The following is a 26,182-nucleotide window of genomic DNA, read 5'->3' as shown; positions in this document are numbered from 1 at the left end:
GACTTTTGAAGGTTCGTATTTCCTTTTTTTTCCCCATCTATTAATTGTTTATTTTGCCCATTAGATGAATAAAAATTACAAAGGTTGTGGTATATTTTGCAGAAATAGGTTTAGGTTTGTCCAGGGTGGCCTCTCAGGCACACTGTGCCTTCAAATTTCAGTACTTTTTGTTTTTATTTACTTTGAGGTTAATAAATGAGTTTTTTTTAAATCAGATTTCGTATATTCTCTCTTTGTACGTCCTAATGAAGGTCACTGATCACTTTAAGAGCATTAGAATTTAGTTAATTAGGTGCTAATGACGATTATCTAACAGGCGCCTTTCAGGCACACTGCACCTGAACTCGGGAGTCCCAGAGGTGCGCCTGACGGAGGGTTAAAAATGACTGATATTGATGGAAAGTGATAAATGACCTCAACACAGTGGTGAGAAAACCCTCAGCACTGAAGGGGTTAAATAGTACTATTTCTTTCAATCATCATCGTTATGGACTATAACAGGATTTGAGTTTATTTACTCTCCTAGTAACTTCAATGACCAAGTTAAGCTTGAGTATTGATGATTTTATTTGTGACCACCTGCTATATATAGAAAATTAATATTATTAGTAACAGTATTTTCGGTCATCACTGTTAGGGATCTATTCATGAAGCAGTGAAAAGAGTGGAGAAGTGAGCCTGTGGAGAAGTTGCCCATGGCAACCAATCAGCTGCTCTGTACAACTGTATAGTATGCAAATTATGCAAAGCTTCAATGCTGATTGGTTGCCATGGGCAACTTCTCCACTGGTTCACGTCTCCACACTTTTCATTGCTTCATAAATAGACCCCTTAGTGTCATGTACATGGAAATGTGCCAACTGGGTGCTTTAAAAGATATATTACATCTCTTGGAATATTTTGTCGCATTAACATTGAGTACAAAGAAACACTGTACGTAGCAAGCCACCAAGAATGTTTGATCTCTGTCACCAATGAACAAGAACATTGTTCTACATGACACATCAGCTGATAGTGCTGTACCTAAAGGGGGTTCTCCACTTCTACCTTCTAAATAAACATATAGTATGACATTTCCTTAACAAACAGCATACCCCAACCACTGTCATGAACTATTGCTACAGAAAGCTCATGCTGTAGCTCACACACTGTAAGTCCACCCATAGGGGGTAATTCCAAGTTGATTGCAGCAGGAAATTTTTTAGCAGTTGGGCAAAACCATGTGCACTGCAGGGGGGGGGGCAGATATAACATTTGCAGAGAGAGTTAGATTTGGGTGGGTTATTTTGTTTCCGTGCAGGGTAAATACTGGCTGCTTTATTTTTACACTGCAATTTAGATTGCAGATTGAACACACCACACCCAAATCTAACTCTCTCTGCACATGTTATATCTGCCTCCCCTGCAGTGCACATGGTTTTGCCCAACTGCTAACCAAAATCCTGCTGTGATCAACTCAGAATTACCCCCATAGTTCACAAAGGAGCTCTCTGGAAGCATTTATAGTTGTATACACATGTATAATGGATTTTCCTGAACCTACAATTATTAGATTGTGTGCATAATGGAGCTTCCAGTAAGGTGGATTTTGGTAAGAGCTTATTATACCTACAATAGTAGAATACTCAATACTAGTTATTTACAAACTGTATTTACTGTGAAAATCACTGAAATGAAATGCTCGAAGAACAGGTGAATTACAGAGAGCTGATAAAACGTGACAATTAAAATATGCGCACATCACCAGAAAAATGGCCACCGCAATATTTTCCCAGTGATTTATGCTGCTCTGTGGGTCTCCAAAGATGCTGGAGAGATAAGTTTAATTACATGGGCCCTCATTCCGAGTTGTTCGCTCGGTAAAAATCTTCGCATCGCAGCGATTTTCCGCTTAATGCGCATGCGCAATGTTCGCACTGCGACTGCGCCAAGTAAATTTGCTATGCAGTTAGGAATTTTACTTACGGCTTTTTCATCGTTCTGGAGATCGTAATGTGATTGACAGGAAATGGGTGTTACTGGGCGGAAACAGGCCGTTTTATGGGCGTGTGGGAAAAAACGCTACCGTTTCCGGAAAAAACGCAGGAGTGGCTGGAGAAACGGAGGAGTGTCTGGGCGAACGCTGGGTGTGTTTGTGACGTCAAACCAGGAACGACAAGCACTGAACTGATCGCAGATGCCGAGTAAGTCTGGAGCTACTCAGAAACTGCTACGAGGTGTGTAATCGCAATATTGCGAATACATCGTTCGCAATTTTAAGATGCTAAGATTCACTCCCAGTAGGCGGCGGCTTAGCATGAGCAAATCTGCTACAATCCGCTTGCGAGCGAACAACTCGGAATGAGGGCCATGGATTCAGGGTGTGCTTTACAGAAATTTAAGGAAAAAGACATAGGGACAGATGTATTAAGCCTACAGAAGGGATAAAGAAGTGATAAGTGCAAGGTGATAACGCACCAGCCAGACAGCTCCTAACTGTCAATTTTCAAATCCGTAATGATTGGCTGGTGCGTTATTACCTTGCACTTATCACTGCTTTATCACGTCTTTATCCCTTCTCCTGGTTAATACATCTGCCCCATTGTTTGCTCCAATCTTATAGTACAGTATTTCAAGTTTTAGACTGTAAAGGGGGGTACACACGGAGAGATCTGTGTTTAAAATCTAAGCAATCCGACTAGATTGCTTAGATTTGAAGCACAGATCTGCCTTGTGTATGCCCCCCAGCGATAGCGATGCGCGGCTCCGTGCGGCGTTATCGCTGGTGTTAGATTGGCCTGCATGCAGGCTCAATCTAGCGGGTCGCTCATTTCACCGCTGTATGAAGAGAGCTGCCCCCCGTCGTTGTCCCCTCGCTCAGCACACATTGCGCTGTGCTGAGCGGGGGGAGAGATGTGTGCTGAGCGGTCTGTGTTGTTATTATAATATAAATTTTCTATATATAGCAGGTGGTCACAAATAAAATCATCAATACTCAAGCTTAACTTGGTCATTAAAGTTACAAGGAGAGTAAATAAACTCAAATCCTGTTATAGTCCATAACGAAGATGACTGAAAGAAATAGTACTATTTAACCCCTTCGCTACTGAGGGTTCTTTCACCACTGTGTTGGGGTCATTTATCACTTTCAATCTTTTAGTACAGTATTTCAAGTTTTAGACTGTAAGCTCATGCAATCAGTGTGTTCTTTATTACTGGTTCATTGCGGAAAGGATGTCACCTCTGCTTCAACAAGACCTTTTTTTTTTCAGGTACAATTTTTTTGGGGGAAAAACATTTACAATATTTGTTCCCTATAACTTTTTCATGTTTAATTCACAAGTACCTAAGCATGTAAGTGTTAGCACATGAGTAAATACAGACTAAATACTGTAGGTGTCATTTATCCAATATTACAAGGAGTGATTGAGCTGTGAACTGAAGATATTCCTTTACACATCAGCCCCACTTTATTATTTATTCTTATATTTACCTATGGAGTATTATGGCTCTCCATTTTTTCACACTAACAGATTCAGTGTAAACTTAATTCAACAAAGTCATATTACATAGAAAATAGGATTTTAATACCTACCGGTAAATCCTTTTCTCTTAGTCCATAGAGGATGCTGGGGACTCCAGAAGGACCATGGGGTATAGATGGGATCCGCAGGAGACATGGGCACACTATAAGACTTTGAATGGGTGTGAACTGGCTCCTCCCTCTATGCCCCTCCTCCAGACTCCAGTTAGAGAACTGTGCCCAGGGAGACAGACATTTCGAGGAAAGAATTTATTGTTTAAACACGGTGAGTGTCATACCAGCTCACACCTCGAACATGCCGCAGAATGTGGCATTCAATAGAACACCAGCCGACGGCATGAAAAACATACAGCAATATGCCGACCGAAAATGTAACACAACCTGTGTGTAAACACGACCAATAATCACATACCGCATGCCATGGCATGAATAACAGCAGCAACAGACTTGACTGAAAAGAAACACCATCTGAGTGTAACCACCTATAGCTGCAGATACAGTACGCACTGGGACGGGCGCCCAGCATCCTCTATGGACTAAGAGAAAAGGATTTACCGGTAGGTATTAAAATCCTATTTTCTCATACGTCCTAGAGGATGCTGGGGACTCCAAAAGGACCATGGGGTTATACCAAAGCTCCAGACCGGGCGTGAGAGTGCGGATAACTCTGCAGCACCGATTGAGCAAACATGAAGTCCTCATCAGCCAGGGTATCAAACTTGTAGAACTTAGCAAAAGTGTTTGAACCCAACCAAGTAGCTGCTCGGCAAGGTTGAACCGCCGAGACTCCTTGGGTATCCGCCCAAAAAGAGCCCACCTTCCTGGTAGAATGGGCCTTCACCGACTTCGGTAACGGCAATCCAGCCGTAGAATGAGCATTCCGAATCGTATCACAGATCCAGCGTGCAACAGTCTGCTTAGAAGCAGGAGCCCCAATTTTTTGTTGGGAGCCTCTGTTTCCCCAATCTGAGCCGTTCTGGCGACATAAATATTCAAAGCTCTGACTACATCGAGAGACTTCGAATCAACCAAGGCTTCAGTAGCCACAGGCACCACAAATATGTTGGTTCCTGTGAAACGCAGAAACCACTTTTGGCAGAAAATATTGCCGAGTTCTCAACTCTGCTCTATCCACATGGAAGATCAAATAGGGGCTCTTGTGAGACAAAGCTGCCAATTCCGACACCCGCCTTGCGGACGCCAAGGCCAATAGCATGACCACTTTCCAAGTGAGAAATTTTAACTCAACCTTTCGTAAAGGTTCCAACCAGTGTGACATAAGAAACTGCAACACCACGTTAAGGTCCCATGGTGCCACTGGGGGCACAAACGGAGGTTGGATGTGCAGCACTCCTTTCACGAAAGTCTGAACTTCTGGAAGGGTGGCCAACTCTTTTTGAAAGAAAATTGATAAGGCCGAAATCTGCACTTTAATGGAGCCTAACTTTAGGCCTGCATCCACATCTGCTTGCAAAAAATGGAGAAAACGACCCAGCTGAAATTCTTCCATAGGAGCCTTCTTGGATTCCCACCACGACACATACTTCCTCCAAATACGGTGGTAAAGCTTCGCCGTTACTCCTTTCCTAGCCTGAAGCAATGTGGGAATGACTTCACTGGAAATACTCTTTCGGGCTAGGATATGGCATTCAACCGCCATGTCGTCAAACGCAGCCGCGGTAAGTCTTGATACACGCCCCGTCCTTGCTGTAACAGGTCCTCTCGTAGAAGAAGAGGCCAGGGATCTTCTTTGAGTAAGTCTTGCAGATCTGGATACCAAGCCCTCCTTGGCTAGACCGGAACAATGAGGATCGCCTGAACCTTTGTTCTTCTTATGTTTATCACCTTCGGAAAGAGTGAAAGTGGAGGGAACACATAGACCGGCTAAAACACAAATGGTGTCACGAGGGCGTCCATTGCTACTGCTTGAGTGTCCCTTGACCTGGAACAATATCCCTGAAGTTTCTTGTTGAGGCGAGACGCCATCATGTCTAATTGAGGAATTCCCCAAAGATTTGCCACTTCTGTGAAAACTTCTTGATGAAGACCCCACTCTCCTGGATGGAGATCGTGTCTGCTGAGGAAGTCTATTTCTCCGTTGTCTACACCCGGAATGAAGACCTCTAATAGAGCGTTTAAATGCCTTTCCGCCCCGCGGAAATCTTTTGCGGCTTCTGCCATCGCCGCTTTGCTCCTCGTTCCGCCCTAGCGGCTTACTTACACCACTGCTAAGTCGTCCGACAGAATTAAGACGGGCAGATCGCGAAGAAGATGTTCCGTTGTAAATAGCACTTAATTCAAGAATGCTTATTACAGATAAGCTTCCCGGCTTGACCTTTTTCCCTGGAAATTCTTCCCCTCGAAAGACTGCTCCCCAGCCTCAGAGACTTGTATCCTTGTCACCAGGATCTAATCCTGGATCCCGAACCTTCGTCCCTCTAGGAGTTGAGAACTGTGAAGCCACCACAGGAGAGATATCCTGGTCCTGGAAAATAGGATTATTTTCCGGTGAATGTGCAGGTGAGACCCGGACCACATGTCCAACTGGTCCCGCAAAAACAACTCTGGCATTTGACCTGCTCACCGAATGGCCTCGTAGGCTGCAACCATCTTCTTCATCAACGGAATGTATTGATGGGTTTACACCGTTGCAAATCTGATCCGACTCTGGATCCTCAGATCTCTTTCCACAGGAAAAAACAAACTCTCAACAGTTCAGTATCTAATCTTATTCCCAACTCCGACATCTGCGTCGTTGGGATCAACAGCGATTCTCTGTGTTGAAGAACTGTCAGAGAGAAACAACGATTTGTACCACTTGTTTCTTGACCTCGCCATAGTCAGGAGAGCGTCCCAGTACAGAATAATAATGGCTTCTACTATTGAAGGAAAACCATCATACTGCCATCACTCCGGTGAAATGGCAATGACAATCCTGAATAGCAAACCCAGGTAAGCTTAATGCGGATGAAACCGCATTTAAATCCTCTTTCTTCATTTACAGGTTGGAGATCCCTGCCCTGAGAGATTCCATCTTGTAGTTCAACTTCTTAAGTAGAAATCTTTTTGGGATTGTTCTGACCGAGCTGTCCGGGCTCAGAAGCACGAAAAAGCTTGAATAACAGTTTGTTTGTTTTTTGTTTGTTTTTTTGTGACAGGGACAGCAGGACAACGTCCTGATCCTGACCCAACTCTTGTATGGCGTCGCATACTACCTCCCCGTCCAGAGGAGAATTGGTAAGATCTATTTGAAAAATCAGTGAGGGGAATCATCTGGAAACTCCAGTATGTCCCCCTTTGGACTCTATTCTTAACTCACTGGTCTAAGTCCATTCCAGGACTGAGCGAAGAGTATTAGACGACTTCCCACCGGTGTGGGCTCCAGCAAGATAGACCCAGCGACATGCGGTTGATGTGGTAGAAACAGAGGACGATATCTGCTTCTGCGAACTTAAACAGGCTGCAGACCTCTTACCTTTTCACCTTCCTTTACCTGCAAAGAAGGGGAAAAAACTGTATCCAACCGGTTAAAATGACTGCATCCTACAAAAAATGTGTCACCACCCGTTGTGAGGGAACATAGCTCAAGAAGGTATCTGCCGAGATCAACTTAACAAAGCCATCCCCAAACCAGGTTAAACCTTCATAGGGAAGATACTCCAGTAATTCTCGGAGTCAGCCTCAGCATTCCCTTGGTGAATCCACTACGCCCTCCTAGTCGAGACGGTCATGGAATTGGCCCGCGAACCTAAGAGTCCCATACCTCTTGTAGTCGCACGGTAGCAAGCTGCAATGTTCTAGATAAGACCCAACTTAAGGAATATCTCATCTCTCCCCAGGGTAATTATATCGGATGACAAGGTAACCGACCATTTCTGAATACAAGCACTCCCCCATGAGTATGTAATGCAAATATCATCAAAGCATATAATTAAAATATCACTTAGCTTCCTGTATACGATCCTTTGTGACAGGGCCCCGTGCAGACCAGGGGTTGACTTTCATTTTATTCTATCCACGGCGGGAAAAGAATAAACATTCGGACTCCTCGTGAGCATTTTAGACCATCTTGTCACGGCTGACCTAGAGCTTTATAAACAGAGCGACCAGCACATGAGAAGGAATAACTTTACTTCAGTATTCACTATAAATTGTAATATAAATATACACATTTAAATACACATATACACACATATATCTATATATACATCTCATATATATATATATATATATATATATATATATTTTGTCAGGAACAGTAGGGTCCCTAGTGACATTAATGTGTTCCGAATGTGTATGAACATGTACTGAATGGCAATGTTGTGGATCTAACCAGGAAACATTATGGTCGACATAAGACATAGTATTCGTCGACAACAGGGAGTAGTAACCAGGCAAAACAACATTCTTGCGACCCCGAGGGGTCTGAGGGAAATATATACATAATTTTAATATCGCATCTGTGCTTCAATGCAACCGTACCATACATATATATATATACAGGTTGAGTATCCCATATCCAAATATTCCGAAATACGGAATATTCCGAAATACGGACTTTTTTGAGTGAGAGTGAGATAGTGAAACCTTTGTTTTTTGATGGCTCAATGTACACAAACTTTGTTTAATACACAAAGTTATTAAAAATATTGTATTAAATGACCTTCAGGCTGTGTGTATAAGGTGTATATGAAACATAAATGAATTGTGTGAATGTACACACACTTTGTTTAATGCACAAAGTTATAAAAAATATTGGCTAAAATTACCTTCAGGCTGTGTGTATAAGGTGTATATGTAACATAAATGCATTCTGTGCTTAGATTTAGGTCCCATCAGCATGATATCTCATTATGGTATGCAATTATTCCAAAATACGGAAAAATCCCATATCCAAAATACCTCCGGTCCCAAGCATTTTGGATAAGGGAGACTCAACCTGTATATACAGGTATTGGTTTTTACATTATCATGTTAATTTACACCCAGTTATAACAGTTGGTGCCGACAGGGTCACCCACATAAGACTGTGTCTCCCATACAGTGTTTACTTTGGAAAAGCTTACAAATACTGACATTTCATCTCCTGAATCAAGTACCATCAGGAGTCGGCAATGCCGACAGAGGGATTCCCATAGCTGTTTGTGGCAGAGCACTCACACATGTCGACCCATGTGTACTAAAACACCCACCGACATTGCTATAATGGGTAGATTCCAGTATCTGACAGGGAAAACACAGAAACTTTTAACAACTCATTAACCACACGCTCATTTATATACATATATAGTGCTTCATTTACGAACCTGTAGTGCACTAAACAGCTGTGCCCCCCCCCCCTCGTTTTACACTGTTAGTTGTTCAACAGTGTTTTTGGCGGGGCCAGCGTCTCTGTGAGGAGAAAATGGCGCTGGTTAGAGTTGTGAGGGCTAAGCCACGCCCCCTTCTCAGCGCGCTTCAGTCCCGCTATTTATTTGCCTTTGTATACTGGCGGGGGTCGGTATACAGTGCCTATGCACTGTATACCTCTTTGCCAGGTATGTATGGGAGGTATTTTTGCTGCCCAGGGCGTCCCCCCTGCGCCCTGCACCCTTGTAGTGCCGCTTGTGTGTGGAAGCAATAGCGCGCAGTGCGACCGCTGCGCAGTACCTCAGAGACCCTGAAGTCTTCTGCCATCACTGAAGTCTTCTGTTCTTCCTTTACTCACCCGGCTTCTTTCTTCTGGCTTTGTGAGGGGGGTGACGGCGCGGCTCCGAGAACGAGCAGCTAGGCGAACCAAGTGATCAGACCCTCTGGAGCTAATGGTGTCCAGTAGCCTAAGAAGCAGAACCCTTGAACTCAGAAGAAGTAGGTCTGCTTCTCTCCCCTCACTCCCACGATGCAGGGAGCCTGTAGCCAACAGGTCTCCCTGAAAATAATAAACCTAACATAAAGTCTTTTCAGAGAAACTCAGGAGAACTCCCCTAGTGTGTGTCCAGTCTCTCTGGGCACAGAGTCTAACTGGAGTCTGGAGGAGGGGCATAGAGGGAGGAGCCAGTTCACACCCATTCAAAGTCTTATAGTGTGCCCGTGTCTCCTGCGGATCCCGTCTATACCCCATGGTCCTTTTGGAGTCCCCAGCATCCTCTAAGACGTATGAGAAACATAGTGTAGAATGTGACGGTAGATAAGAACCACTTGGTCCATCTAGTCTGCCTCTTTTTTTCCTTTGGGTAACCTCAACCCTGCTCACACTGAGGGGCAGATGTATTAAGCATGGAGAAGTGACAAAGCAGTCATAAAGCAGTGATAAGTGCAAGGTGATAGCGCACCAGCCAATCAGGTCTAATATGTAAATTGACAGTTAGGAGCTGACTGGCTGGTGCGTTATCACCTTGCACTTATCACTGCTTTATCACTTCTCCAGGCTTAATACATCTGCCCCAATGTTTGCTGAAAAATGCTGAAACAACCCTCTGCAGTGAAACTGCCTCTGTACTTCTGGATGCCCTGGTAAAGGCCTTACCCTTGAAAAGAGGATGCTCCTAGCACAGTGATGGCTAACCTTGACACTCCAGCTGTTGTTGAACTACACATCCCAGCATGCCCTGCTACAGTTTTGCTATTTGGCCATGCTAAAACTGATGCAGAGCATGCTGGGATGTTTAGTTCAACAACAGCTGGAGTGTCAAGGTTAGCCATCACTGTCCTAGCAGTTTGATACTTGAAGAGCACAGTGGTCACTTGTGTGCTGTTATACGGCTCCAGGAAAGACCAGGTAAGTGACTGCTGGGCACTGTCGTATTTATAATGGTTGCAGTGTGTGCAGTACATTTCCCTGATGTTTCGTGCATGCGCAATAGGAAAATTACTGGGGAAATGGTCATTGCCCATTTTCCCAGAGATCTGCGCATGCGCTCTAGACTCTGGGACAGCGCTAGGGTCCCATAGGGACCCTAGTGCCCAGAGCTCTACAGCGCTGATGGCTAAAGAGGAAGGGGCCCAGACGGAGCCTGCACACGGGCTTCCTTCTCTCTAGGTACATCCCTGCTGCTGGGTCACCAGGGACATGATGTCCATGTGCTATCATGTCGACATTTCATGTTATTGCTGTCTACTGTAGAGCGCTGTTCTCTGTACCATATTATTTTACCCCTGTGCTGTCTTATAAATTGAACTATGACGGTGCTGCAGACCACTTGTGGCACCCTATAAAGTTTATTATTATTATAATAATAATTATTAAATAATCCTTGTAAACATGATGAATATTGACATGGTCACTGCCAACATGCTAAGCAAGCTGACATTTTGAACATGTAGACATTCTCGTCCAGTGGCGGATCCAGGGGGGGGGCACTCGGACCCGTGCCCCCACATGTCATTTGTGGCCTCCGTCCCCTCCCGGCGCTGGCGCCGCACAGGGAGATAACTGGCGCCCACTGAGATTGTGTTACCAGCGGGCGCCCGTCTCCCTGCACAGCGGCAGCCGGAGGCAGGAGCTCAGTACTGAGCTCCGGCTTCCGGCGCTGACACTGTGCGGCGTGTGCTATGGGAGAGACGTCAGTCATGATGTCTCTCTCATAGTGCTGAGGAGCGGACGCCAAGAGGAGGACTGCAGCGGTCTGGAAGCGGGAACGGGGCTCGGTAAGTATGTAGTTTTTTTCTTCCTTAGTGCAGTGGGGGCATCTACTGGGGGCAAACTACGGGGGGACATTACTACTGGGGGGCATCAACAAGGGGCATTACTACTGGGGGGGGGCATTACTACTGGGAGCAAACTACTGGGGGCATTATTACTGGGGGGCATCTACTGGGGGCATTTCTACTGGGGGGTCATCTATTGGGGGCATTACAACTGGGGGCAGCTACTGGGGGACATTTTTACTGGGGGCATTATTACTGGGGGGCATTACTACTGGGGGGTCATCTATTGGGGGCAAACTCCTAGGGGGCATTACTACTGGGTGCAAACTACTGGAGGAAATTATTACTGGGGGAAAACTACTGGGGGACATTATTACTGGGGGTTAACTACAAAGGTGCTAACTACTGGGGGCATACTACAGGAGGGCATTACTACGGGCGGCGTAACTACAGGGGCATTACTACTGGCAGCTTAACTACAGGGGCATTACTACTTGGGGGCTAAACTACAGGGGGCCAAACTACTGGGGGCATAACTACAGGGGCCAAACTACTGGTGGATAACTACAGGGGCCAAACTACTGGGGGCATTACTACTGGAGGCTAAACTACAAGGGGGGCATAACTACAGGGGCTAAAAAACAATGGGGCAAACTACATGGGGGCATTACTACTGGTGGCTAAACTACAAGCAGGCAAACTACTGGGGGCATTACCACTGGGAGGCTAAACTAAAGGGGGCGGGGGTAAACTACTGGGGTAATAACTGCAGGGGCATTACCACTGGGGGCATAACTGCTAGGGCGCTAAATGACTGGGGGCATTACTACAGGCAACATTACTACTGGGGGGCAATACAAGCATTGCATAAGGGGCACCACTACTATGGGGTCTATATAAGGGGCACTACCAGTACAGTGGACATTGCATAATGAGCGCTACAACTGTGGGCATTGTATAAGAAGCGCCACCTCACATGCACCGAAGCCGCACGCAAATGTACTTGCCCCTTCCATGGTGCCCCCCCTATCATTTTCTTCTGGATCCGCCCCTGTTCTCGTCAACCTGTTGCATGTCGACATGATAACCGTCGACCTAACATACCACTCCCGTGTAGATACGTTAAGCATTTCAGGTATATTTTTTAGCGTATGCTGATGTCCAGAAGTAGATTTAGCAGATACACTATGCATATTGTTTCCTATCCTTGCTGTGTAAAAATGAATGTGTGAATTGATATTTTTAACTGCTTCCAGATTACAGTTTAGCTCGCTTGAGCCATCTAGTTTCGTTTTGCTTTAAGCACCCAAAATATTTATCAAGAAATAAAAAATGGGTCTCTCATGCTGAGATTGTTGTACCTGAATCACAGGAGCAAAATGGGCTCGGATTAAGGCGTACTTTGCCTGACTTGCAGAGCTAGCTGTACACATAGTATGGCAGGGGGTGCGTATAACTCTCCTTTATTCCTGGAGGGAACAAGAACACATGTGCCTGGTTTACACAAGAAGGTGTGGCAGTACAGTGGTGGTAGTAGTAATGCTATTCATACACAATATAGTACATGCCCAGATAGTGGCACTCATCGGGGCAGATTCAATGGGCCGCGGGACTTACTGTGCGTCTGCAGCTTTGCCCAAAGCTATTCAATTACAAAATATAAGTTTCATTTAGTTTAAATCAATACACACAGCCACTGGATTCCCTTTCATAGGATGAAATGGAGATATGCTTTATTGCTGTGGACTGACTGCTAATATGACTGTAATAAATAATGTGCATAGATAGCAGCATAGATTATAACATTAGAATAAGTGGGAGGGGTGCAGATGCATTCAGCCAATCAGAAATGGCCACTGCTTGTCATCATTATCAGTTTGAGTCTTGCACCCAAAATTGATCCACTTCCAAATAGGTCTGACTTTTTCGTAAGAATGGAAAGTGCAAACATGCCTATTGTGTAATATGGTCATGCCCTCAACTTCATCACATCTCTTTAGCAAAAGGGGTTCTAAGCGCAAAATGCCTCTCAGTTGACATGGCTATGGATGCAAAATAATTTTTGGATCACATGCAAATTGCATTTACATCCAAATGAGCCCCTATGTATTTTTTGTTGAAAATTTAAAGCCCACTTTAATTTTGTATTTTGTGGAGTTGTTATTTTTTGTAAAACAGTCCTTTGTGTATTGCTCGTTACAAACTTCTATAATATCTCAAAATACATGATTAGCTTCTAAAAACAATATTTGCATAAATATGTTAAATGGGTCTTTTAACCACCCAACCATCTGGATGTGATCTTGCTATGTTACTATGTACAGTATGTATAAGTGAAGATCTATCTACTAGGTAGTCATTATTCTATCATATTTAAAAAGTATTATCCAGGGTGGTAATGTGGCTGTGATTTTTAAAACCTAGCATCTCCATGGACTTAGTTTGGTGCACCAGTTTCTGAACGAGGACTGTTCTTCCATTCTCTCCCTTTCCAAACGTAAGGATTTATTTCCCGATATTCCCCTCCCTTTATTTGCTTATTTCCAAGCCCGCAGTTATATTATGCGACTTCTGACTGACCTCCAACCTACTGACAGAACGACCTCTCTAGATGTCCTGATAAGAAGCCGTAGGGGTAGGCCATTCTTCACTTCACTATTGAATGATCAGATCAAGAAAAGGCTGGATCTTTCCGATGTCACTACAGGCCTGGCTAAGTGGAGGGACACAATCCCTGAGCTTTCACTACAAACTATAGTTAGTTCCTCGGTTTGCTGAAAAGCAGCTGATTTCTTCCACTTTTGCAGAAATGCAATACAAAATATTACACATGGCCTATTATACTCGAAATTACGTTATATGAAGGAAATAGCAGATATCTCTAATTGCTTTAAATGTTCTTTCCAGACGCTGATATTGTCTATTGTCTGTGGTCATGTAATGTTGTCCGCTCATTTTGGACTGAAGTCCAATCCTATATAAACAATTTGTTACATGTCCTATTCATGATGTCACTGTCTTGGGCCCTGTGGAATCATTATCCCCCATCTGTAGCTTTTAAACCTTCTGTAGGAGTTCCCCTATTACTGGCAAAAGTAGCGGCCATGGCCAAGAAAATTATTTTATCCAGATGGATTCAGTCAGAACCCATCCCAATGTCGCTAATGCTCCCCAGACTCGCCTATGTTGACCAAATGGATTGGGTCGAATGTTCACTAGATGTTAAATCTAGAGTGTCAAAATTCTTTGATGTTTGGTTGCCATATGTACTATCCTTGTCCGTTGTGGAAAAGGAATATATTCGCAAGATAGTTTGCCTGACCACATGGTATAACATGGCAGTTTTGGAAAGAGGTGTTTCTCCTTTCTAATGATTCTCATGTATATTGCCTCATATGTTTAGATCCTCATGATTGATCTCTTGGATTGTTTTCTGGTTTTATGCCCTACTTTAATCGAATTACTGTCATACCCTCTTAAGAGATGTGATAGAATCATTTTTGTATGCTGTTGTCACTTTACTTCTTGTGGACTGTTTGCAATTGTGTATTCTGCCATGCATACCTGCAGGGGTCTATCCAGGGGTCTGAGCGCCCTTGGCAAAGTAAGGAACTGGTGCCCCCACTTCCCCCACCCAGGGACACAAAGGGGGGAGGTACAGATAGGCTGAGGTCAGGGACACTGAGAATTACAGGGAGGGTGCAGGTAGGGACAATGAGGTGGAGGGCTTACAGGGAGGCTGAGGTCAGGGACACTGAGGGGCAATTACAGGGAGGGTACGGGCAGGGACACTGAGGTGGAATTACAGGAGGGTGCGGGCAGGGACACTGAGGGGAAATTACGCGGAGGGTACGGGCAGGGACACTGAGGTGGAATTACAGGAGGGTGCGGGCAGGGACACTGAGGTGGAATTACGGAGAGGGTGCAGGCAGTGAGATTGAGGGGGAATTACGAGAAGTGTGAAGGCAGGGACACTGAGGGAGAATTATGGTTAGGGTGCGGGTATGGACACTGAGAGGGAATTACGGGGAGGGTGCGGGCAGAGACACTGAGAGGGAATTACAGTAGTGTTTGGACAGGGTCACTGAGGGGGCAGTTGCAGGGATGGTGAGGGCAGAGACACTGAGGGGGAATTACAAGGAGGGTGCAGGCAGAGACACCAAGGGGATATATGCACACATACATACAGTTAAAAACCCCTCTCTAGGTGTGATGGCACTACATCTTACTACATGTCCCAGCAAATCCAGTTGACAAGGTGTGCTGGGACTTGTAGTCTCAACACAGCTGGACAGGCAGTCACTGGTCTAGATACCTCTCCATACAGAGCTCTTTGTAAGCGGTGATACAGACTGCCAGGATAGACCATGCAGTGCAGCTATGGTACCGCAGAAAATGTACAGGTATGCTCATACTGCACTGCTGACTGGTGCTGATTGTAGTGGCTAGTGTTTGGTGACAGACCGCGTGGGACCAATGAGAAGGGGAGCGGATGAGGAAGAGGAGGTGCCTCGCCCCTCCCCATACCTGGAAGTGCCCCGCTCCCCAGCTATATTTACCATCATTGTGACTAGTCACAGAGAGTGTCAGAGTGCAATATGTTCTGAGAGTCCTGCAGTGGATGAGCACTGCTAAAGGATGTACTCAGTGAGAACTACTATGTCATTCTACCCCCTGGCACAGGTGGCACTGCCAAGTGGCGCCCCCCTCTTGGCCGGCGCCCCTGCCAAGTGCCATCCTGGCCAATAGGAAGATACACCCCTGCATACCTGCTTCTCAACTCTTTTATATCTCCTATATAAAAGCCCAGATCTGTCACTCTATGACTGTGTGGATAATGGCGTGCAATGGTTAAGGGGGCGTAGCCCCTTACGACGGCGTGAAGAGCGCCCGTAGGGCGCAATGAATTGCCTAGTTGTATTGTATTTCCCTCTCAATGTGAATTCCTTGAATTTCTTGCTGCTGTGGTACGTTTAATTCTAGTCATTCTTTACTAAAATATATCCATATTGTTTCTATTTTGCTTCTTTATGTGTTCTGGAAAATAGCAGCGCACGCAATGATTTTGAAAAAATGAATCTTCTCTTTAGAGTACAATAAATGTTGCTTTTACTGTTGCTCTTTTAGATGACATTCTTTGGAATGGCACATCCAATTCACCTCATTTCTAAACACAGAAATACATGAAACAGTATGGATATGTACTGTATTCTGAACTTATTGGACTCAATAATAATTTGATAATTGTGATTTTTTTTTTTAAGTGACTAATATTATTTTTTTTATTTTTTTGAACTAATAAATATCTTCTTTTACTTTGGGTAATCCAAATAACATTAGGAATAGATTTACCAAAGCCTCTAAAACAGACAAGTGGTGGTGTTACCCATAGCCAGAGCCGGCCCTAACCAATATGATGCCCTAGGCAAGATTTTGGCTGGTGCCCCCTAGCACCACCGCTAGTTCTGCAGGAAATGCCTGGCATGAGTCAGCTGGCAGCTCTGCCAACGTTGGGGCGCCTTTTGTTTATGAAAATGCGTATTATTTGCATTACTATGTGGCTAGGATGCACAAGCAGCTTTTGCTGATTAAAATGATATGCAGCATGCCTATATTCTGTGTGCGACTGCGGCTGTATCTGCATACGAAATGCTACATTACAGTGATTTCCACAGAATATAGGCATGCCGCATATCATTTTAATCAGCAGAAGCTGCTGGTGCCCCTAAGCATACCAAATGCCCTAGGCATTTGCCTAGTTTGCCTATGCCTAGGGCCGGCTCTGCCCATAGCAACCAATCTGATTGTGTCTATAATTTTCTAGAATGCAGTAGAGAAATGATAGTTGGAATCTGATTTGATGGTTGTTATAGGCAACAACTCCCCTTTTCATTTTTAGACACTGTAGAAAATCCCCCTCCCCCCCCCCCCCCCCCCTTCCCCTTACTATCAGTTTATCTAGACAAGAAACACATACGTATGGCATTTATTAGTGGTGCTAATTTGGCGGCTAGCACATCAAAGTTAATACAATAAAATGTTATGCCAAAACATGATATTGGGCCTACTTCAGACCTGATCTCAACAGCTAAATCTTTCTCTAATGAGCAAAATCACGTGTAGTGCAGGTGGGGCAGATGTAACATGCAGAGAGCGTTAGATCTGGGTGTGGTGTGTTCAAACTGAAATCTACATTGCAGTGTAAAAATAAAGCAGCCAGTATTTACCCTGCAAAAAAACAAAATTACCCACCCAAATGTAACTCTCTCTGCACATGTTATATCTGCACCCCCTCCCCCCCCTTCCGTGCACATGGTTTTGCCCATTAGAGAAGGATTTTGCTGCTGCAATCAGGTCTGAATCAGGCCTATTAATAGGTACCGCACAAAACATTGCAGAAGGCATAACATCCAAATTAAAAATTGTCGGCTTATACTTTTATTTGCACTGCTTATAAAATGTTGTATCACAGTTGCAATGTAAACAGTGATGCACACTTCAGATCCGCCTGGGAGTTTATACCTGAATCATCACAGAGACAATTTTCTTCGAAAAATTAACTTTAATTACAGGACAGCCATCTTTAGTTCATATTAATGCTGGAAATATAGTAACCACTTAAGCATTGTTCTGCTGACTTCAGAACTTTAACAGGAGTTCAAAATATTAAATTAAAAAAAAATAGTGTTTTTGTCATTATAACTGTAATGAATGCCCAGCAAGGTATAGTAGCATAGCAACAGCTCACGTAAACAAGCAGAATCCATCTCTAGTACAGATTAGAATAAAGTCTTTCACAATATGGACCCTGTTGCTGAATGTAATTGACTTTCTCTAAACAACATAGAAGGTGATCACTATTTGGATTTATGAGGTCATCACACTAGTTGTGCCCCATGAGATTCCACTGTTTGTCATAAGTTCCAGGTAAACAGATCAGTCCAATCAGGCCTCATTCTGTGTAGCCAAATGAAACCGAGATCCAACCATTTGGTGTTTGGATACAGCAGTTGGTTCTATCTGTGCATGAGAAGCTTAAGACCCCCCATACATATGCCTGCCGTTTCCCCAATGTGACCGGAACTGCAGATCGTTCCGTTAGCGAATTAGGGAAATTATTTTTGTTATAAAATCCTGATTTGGCAATCCCAACTGTTTTCAGTCAGGTGGTATTAAACATTTTTTTTTTCAGTTAGCTGAATATTCCTGATTACCCGACCCAGGCACTGGGGGATTGGGAAATTGCAGCAATCCGTCACAGATGTATGGTAGCTTTTACAGAAATCTTTTGCAATTAAACACACTAACTACAAAGAAAAAGGATAAGACTTCTGCCTAGCCATTTCATAATTATCTCAAACATTCCTCCTGCCACTTAGCCTCCAATGCATTGTAAAATGATGCTGACCCTTGAATAAATTGACAGGAGGGTATTGGGAGAGTTACATGGAACTATGAAAACACAGAGACCACAGCAATCTACTGTACTCCAAGTTTTCTGAGTAAGTTTGGAAACATCTTTATAGTAGCTTCATAGTTCCTACATAATGAATGTGTCAAGTTGCTTTTAAATAAGCTACACTGCAAACAGCACTAGTCAAGTCTAGTAATCTAGTCCCTTATTTATCTAAACAACATTTCAGCCGCCATAAATAAACTACAATCTCATAGTGTTCTCAAGAAGAATAGAATAAGCAAACCTTGGCTTCAGCTCTCCGTGTGTGTATGAGGACCAAGCAATACTGGACTTCTCCCAATACCTCTTAGGACCAGTCACTTTTGATGAAATAAGTGTGGATTTCTGCAGCTTTCTATCTAAAATATGTAATAATAGTCATAGATCAATTTTATTTAATAACTTTGTATGTTTGATATCTGCTTAATATGTGTAAAAGCAAAATCACCAATTGGATATTTCATTTTTTGAGTGTCCAATCAAATAAAGACTAAAGTTCTCCACAAACTAAACACTGGACTGAGTACACCAACAAATAAATCAACAAAATAACTATTTTCATTTATTAAACACAAACTGTACTGTACAATGAGAGTGAGCTGTTTCTGTACAATAGCCAGGTGATATGTTTAAACAGAGAGTAGATCATGTGCATAATTATTTCTGTAATAGCATAGGGAACTATAAAAACTGTAAAAAACGTACATCACCATCATCAACTTATGCTTTACCTAGTGGACCCTTGGGGTTGGACATTTCAGTCTCATAGCTTTTCTCAGTGGATCCTAGCAAATGGCTCTCCTTCCTAGTTTGTTGATCAAAATGGCAATCAGATTTTACTAAAATATTTGGGTTTTCCAAAAACTGTGTTGCAGTGCCATCCTCCTCCTCGTCATCATCATCATCATCATCATCACCATCACATGTGACATGTCTACCGGTGACACTGGACTTGAGTATTCCACTATATATTTGAGGCTTGGGGTACTCTTTGGAGGACTCATCGTCACTTGACACTTCACCAGAGCTTTCAGGTGATAAATATTTACTTTGCTTTTCCTTTTCTCTTTTTAACATATCCAGCTGTTGCACATAAATGAAGTATTTCTCAAGAACACTGCCATCAGAGTCAGAGACGATGTCCGAGTCATCCTCCCAACAGACTGTTCTTCCACATTCCTTATCATTCTGCTTTGCCATAGGGATTTTATCATGACCTCTTACAATGTCTTTCTTGACATTAAAAAAATCATCTAACACATTTTCATGTACTATTGGTGACTGTGGTGACTTGTTTTCTGTGTCATTTCTTAGTGTCAGGTCTTTGTCACTGTTTAAAATGGAACCACACTCTGTACACCAGCTTGTTTTTGTAGAACTGTAAAACCCACACATGGGGCACACTTGATATACTTTTGATGCGGAATCCTCAGAGCAGACCCTGTATGGATGAGGTTGAAAGCAGTCTAGGATATTCTTTGACACTGACAATGGTGTGTTGTCATCAGATTCTGCACACTTTCTCACTAAGAATGTTCTGTCTGTTCTCTCCCCATCTTTTTCTTCCGCATTTGCTTTATTTTCTGAACCCCTGGGGTAAATGTCAAGGCTTTCTAAAAGAGCAGTGAGTCTTTCAGTATCAAGACTGGACTCTGTAGAGCTTGTGTCTTCTCTGTCTCTAAAGTTGTCCTTTATGTCTACATCTGACTCAGAAACCTTACTGATCTGTATATTATTATCCCTTTGCTTAGACTTAAGTCCATTCCTAAATATATCTTCATCATCACTACAACGTGATTCACTGCAGCCTAGAAATTGTTCTGTCCGCAAAGTACAGCTTTTCCTCCGGAAGGGATCTTTGTTGGGTCTGTCTGTCCCCACCTGTGGATACCTGATCTGTAAGGGTTTAGAAAAGTTATCCATATCAGCTTTGCGGTCACTATGAGACCCCGTGGACACAGGTCTTTGAGGTGAAAAGAGACCTGTTTCTGTAATATGATTAAAAACTGATTTGGTTCTGAATGTGTTTCTGGGACTTTTTGACACGCAGAATTTCACTGGAGCTGATTCCTTATATTGATCATTAAGATAAGATTGTTTTTTAAAGTCAGAATCGTGAAACCCAACACATACATCAAATTGTGCTGAGCTGTCAATGGTAGACTTGTTTAATTTTAAGTACTTCTCCGATAAGATTCTTTCATCCATATCATTTGTTGGCATGTCATCACCTTCACGGAAAGGCAAGGTGCTTCCACCATCACATTTGTTAAGGAACTTTTTTGCCCAGGTCATTACATGCTGAAGTTTTTCAGTTTCTGGAACAGACAAATCTTCTAGAAGATCTTGATCTAAGTCAGAGACAAAGCTGCTCCTTAGAAGACTACGGTGAGAAGAAGGTACATTAATTTCTGCTTCTACTGGTTCTGGTTTCACATAATTGTGAGTGGATACATTTTTAGCTCTCGCTGTTATTGGTTTGGATTGTGGGTTATTGCAAATGGAAGATTCCTTAGCTTCTGTTTGTATTGGTTGTAAAATATGGGGACTAGAAAAGATTTTTTCTTGTGATGGTAGCAGGCTATGCTGGATCCGTGGACCTTTTGTGTCTTCTCTTGCCGCTGGTTGCAGGTAATGTTGAGCAGAAACTTCCTGTAGATTTGATGTATCTGGTAGCAAACTATTAGGAATAATTAAAGATGTTTCTGGTGCTGGTTGTAAGTTATTGTGATGAGTAGATTCCATTGTTTTCCCTTCATGTTTTGATGGAGGTGAACCATGATCACTAGGAAGTTGCGCAGAACTTTCTATTCCTACGTTTCCTTGGAGAATTGGATGACTTGCATCTGCTGCTTGCAAATATATTCCCTCATCTGTAGAAGTAATATTTGCTCTAACATTGCCTCCTGTCTGGACAATGCAAGCTGCAGAAACAGAATGTTCTTGTTTTGAGGCAGGTGCGGAATGGCATCGACGTGGTGTTTGGCTCCTTGTATGCTTTCGGTTCTTTTGTGCTCCAACACCCTGTGTTTCTTCTGTGTTGGATATTTGACTTTGAACACTTTTTCCACAAAAATAATTTAACCTCTTAGCCCGCAGAAATTTTAGATTACTTGTCCGTGGGGTATCTATATTCCCAAATCCATTATGAGGCTTTGGAGGTGACTCAGTTAAATTATGAGCTGACTGCTCCATCTGTAAAAAATAGCAAAATAAAATCACAAATATATAGTGTTAAGCTCATCTTACCACTGTTTTAGTTAAACTCATAACACTAACTATACTTCATGGTAAAGACAAAGTCTTAAAGACTTACCGGCTTTGATGAATCCTCACTGCAGCTAAGAGCTATGTGCACGAGCAGTCGGCTGCTGCACATATACATTTGGGATCCGGATTGAAAGTCGACAGTAACTAGGTCGACAATGTCTAGGTTGACCACTATTGGTCGACAGTAACTAGGTCGACAGGGTGTCTAGGTCGACAGGGTCTTTAGGTCGACGTGTTCTAGGTCGACAGGCCAAAAGGTCGACATGAGTTTTTCACAATTTTTTTCTTTTTTTGAACCTTTTCATACTTAACAATCCACGTGGACTACGATTGGAACGGTAATCTGTGCCGAGCGAAGCAAAGGCACCATGCCCGAAGCATGGCGAGCGAAGAAAACGACACCAAAATAACATTAAAAACTCATGTCGACCTTTTTGACCTGTCGACCTAGAAAATGTCGACCTACAGACCCTGTCGACCTAGACACCCTGTCGACTTAGTTACTGTCGACCAATAGTGGTCGACCTAGACATTGTCGACCTAGTTACTGTCGACTTTCAATACCACACCCATACATTTGACATTAACATGTCGCTGGAGCAGTGTTAGACTACGGCACCACAGGTGGGCACCGCCTAGGAGGCAGACACCATTTTTACTGTTACAAATATTAGTACACAACCATTCCTTGCACTTGCTATACTAAATGCAAAGTGCAAATATAAATAAGTGACTGCAGTTTGGATAGTTTTGCCTCTATCACTAAAAAAAGTAGCTAGCAGTATAGATTGTTTAGTATCAAGATTAGGGTTTAGATGGGCAAAGGGAGTGACAGAACGCAATCCCTATATAGGTCAGCCAGTCATCGTTCTAACATGTGACGTGTTGGGGACAGGCCAAAAATAGGAGCTACAGATTCCAAAACATACAATCTGAATGCAGCACATATTTATATATGACTTTATGGATTAACTTAAAAAAAAGAAAGAAATTAAAATCAGGATTAAAGTGTTCCAATAGGATGTAGTAGTCATCCTGATGGACGGGTTGCCAGCGGTCAGAAGACTGTCACCGAAATCCGGACACCTGTCAGAATGCCAACATCGAAATCCAGAATGCCAACATCGAAATCCTGATAGCCGGAATCCCAAACGTAAGTATGCCGGAGAGGGTTAGGCTGAGGAAGGAGGGGGTTAGGCACTAGGAGGAGGGTTAGGGTTAGACTGTGGGGCAGGGGGGTAGGGTTAGGCACTAGGGGGAGGGTTAGGGATAGACTGTGGGGGTGTGGGGTGGGGTTAGGCTGAGGAAGGAGGGGTTAGACACTAGGGAGAGGGTTAGGGATAGACTGTGGGGGTACAGGGGTAGGGTTAGGCAGTGGGAAGGGAGAGTTAGGGTTAGACTGTGGGGGTAGGGGGGTAGGGTTAGGCTGTGGGAAGGGAGGGTTAGGGTTAGGCTGAGGAAGGAGGGGGTTAGGCACTAGGGGGAGGGTTAGGGTTAGACTGTGGGGGTAGGGGGTAGGGTTAGGCTGTGGGAAGGGAGGGTTAGGCTGAGGAAGGAGGGGGTTAGGCACTAGGAGGAGGGTTAGCGTTAGACTGTGGAGGTAGGGGGGTAGGGTTAGGCTGTGGGAAGGGAGGTATAGGGTTAGGCTGAGGAAGGAGGAGGTTAGGCACTAGGGGAAGGGTTAGGGTTAGACTATGGGGGTAGGGTTAGGCTGTGGGAAGGGAGGGTTAGGCTGAGGAAGGAGGGGGTTAGGCACTAGGAGGAGGGTTAGCGTTAGACTGTGGGGGTAGAGGGTAGGGTTAGGCTGTGGGAAGGGAGAGTTAGGGTTAGACTGTGGGGGTAGGGGGTAGGGTTAGGCTGTGGGAAGGGAGAGTTAGGGTTAGACTGTGGGGGTAGGGGGTAGGGTTAGGCTGTGGGAAGGGAGAGTTAGGGTTAGTTTAGTTGCATGCACATGTTGGTATTTTGGCAGTTGGGATGCCGGTGTTGCTATTCTGGCCACAAGCATCCTCACTGCCGGTATCCCATCCCCAACCTGTTCCAATGCTGCATCCCTTATTCAGGCAACCTGTATCTCATGCAGTATAGACAGTAATTAAAGTGGCTGTATGAAACAATGATGGCATGACCAGGTATGAACATAGTGACTGTACAGTATATGTTGGAAAAATTTAAATATTCCATCAACTTCAGTCTTAAAAATATAATTCACAGCTCCATTTTTCATTTGCAAATTTGCAAACCATAAGCAAATACCTTATTCAGAGATTCATTTTTTTTTCACAACAATGTGTTCCCGGCCGATCCAGCGGGTGATGGGACCCTGCCATCAGAAAGTGCATACACGCTTGCATGATGCAGGGGGTGACAGAGGGATGGACTATGCCATGCTGCATTCAGCAGCATGGCAGCATGAGCAATATCTTTTGGGTGACTGGGGCTGACCAAAAGATACGGCTAACGTCTGCAGGAGCGCGTAAATTGGGCATACTCACTCAACGATCCTGCCAATATGTCATTCTGATTTGACTGGAAGCCACATATCGGGCCGAGATCGTTCTAGTGTGTACCCAGCTAAGAGTAAACCTCAGTTTCCGCTGACAAGCCAAGGTGATATGATATAGATCAGTGGTTACCAAACTCAGTCCTCAGGGACCCCAACAGTTCATGTTTTCCTGGTCACCTAGCTTGGGCAAAGATGTATTCATTACTCGCTGACACATTTTAAAAGATCCACATGTGGAACTAATTATTTCACTTGTGATTCTGTGAGGAGACCTGGAAACCATGGACTGTTTAGGGTCCTGAAGACTGAGTTTGAGAACCACTGATAGAGACCTTCTTCTAATACCCCTTTCAGACTGCCAGCTTGTAACCTGGGTTATTGCACATGAGTGCGCATAACCCGGGTTGCTGTGTGGTCTGAAAGGGCCCAGGTGAAATATCCCGGGTCGCTGTGCGGTGTGAACGGGTTTCCGGGTCGATGCGACCCATTTCCCATTCACACTGTATAGACTGCGCCACCTCCACGCACATCACCACTGACGTCACCAACCCGCCATTATGCCAGGCTGGGGACGTCACTGTGAAAGGGGCCGAGGCAGGCTGCACCCGACATTTGCGGTCTGAAAGGGGTTTTACTAGCTAACACTGTGAATGTGACACGTCTATGTTATATATAGCTCCTCACATACAGGTTGTCCCTATTCATTTTAAACAGAATTTTCAGAAATGTTCTAACTTCTAATACATCAACCCAAAACAAATAACGAGTGCAATAATAACCTTATTTTACTTTCAGAATTCGCAAGGCATGACAAAGAGACATTGTTATGCAAATGATGCAACATCCCGAAATAATATGCTATAAGGTAAACATATAGTAACTACTAGTTTATATGAATGTTCAGTGTGCTTAGATGCCTCTATGTCTTGTTGCATGTAGAATGAAGAGGAGAGGGATTATTGTGCTGTTACGTATAAATGCGTGTAAAATAAGTATACATGGAATTCTAATCATTGGAATATGAACACTATGGTATGTTACCTGTCTTCTGTGGGGCCGGAGAGAGACACCCGGAGACTCTGAGTGTGGCAGAATGCGTGTGAGCTGTAGTTACCGTGGTAACAGGGACGCCAAACACAAGCTTCGCCGCACAGGGCGCAGCCGCGTCTCCCTGGGATCCGCCCCTAGAGAGACATGACGTCTTCGGCACAGGCCGCTGCCTGCGAATGCGATCGCCCGATGACAGCAGACCCTCAGTGGCAGCACATGGGGCTGGGCGAGCTGGTGACACTGGATGGCCATTGTACTGATAGAGATGGGAATAATGCTGGCACGAGAGGGGTATTTGCAAAGGGAAACGTAACCTGTTGTGTGTGTGTATGCTTTGTTAGAATTACTTGTAAATGCCGTTTACATATGTCATGTGGCTAAACTGTGGTTTCCTATTTATGTTTTCTGAAGTCTCTGAATTTGACATCTACTCAAAGCACATTATACATTGTTCCAGCTATGTAATGCAGCTGCCATACCAGAATTTTACTATTGGGAAATAAATTACCTTGGGTGTACATCCAGTCCAGTAGTGTAACCACGTGATCTAAGACAGCAGGTAAGTATGCCTGTGAGAGTAGAGGGGTAAAGGGATATCAGTTACTGTAGTTCACCATTTTGGTTTTGTATTTTTGCACTGTTTCAGCTGCTAAATTGTATCTTAGAGGCTACATCTATGACTAAAACTACCCATCCTGCGTGCATGTCAAAAACTCACCCTTTGCACTAGAAAGTATATTAGATATTTCTCTTA

At 43.9% G+C, this 26,182-nt stretch overlaps 1 protein-coding gene across 2 annotated transcripts in view; it reads right to left on the bottom strand.

Annotated features, from left to right (window-relative positions):
- LOC134895092 (uncharacterized) overlaps positions 1–25,572 on the bottom strand; it is a 253,869-nt gene extending 228,297 nt beyond the window's left edge. For both annotated transcript variants that reach the window (XM_063913810.1, XM_063913811.1), the window contains exons 1-3: positions 25,420–25,572; positions 19,337–21,800; positions 18,850–18,964 (exon numbers count right to left, since the gene is read on the bottom strand). In XM_063913810.1, coding sequence (XP_063769880.1) covers positions 18,850–18,964; positions 19,337–21,800 — 2,579 coding nt within the window. In that variant the 5' untranslated portion in view covers positions 25,420–25,572. The remainder of the gene's footprint in view (positions 1–18,849; positions 18,965–19,336; positions 21,801–25,419) is intronic.
- Positions 25,573–26,182: the final 610 nt, after the last annotated feature.

The sequence above is a fragment of the Pseudophryne corroboree genome, chromosome 1, assembly GCF_028390025.1.
Source record: "Pseudophryne corroboree isolate aPseCor3 chromosome 1, aPseCor3.hap2, whole genome shotgun sequence".
Taxonomy (NCBI): domain Eukaryota; kingdom Metazoa; phylum Chordata; class Amphibia; order Anura; family Myobatrachidae; genus Pseudophryne; species Pseudophryne corroboree.
The sequence above is the reverse complement of the archived record's forward strand: the minus strand, read 5'-3'. Positions and strand labels throughout refer to the sequence as shown.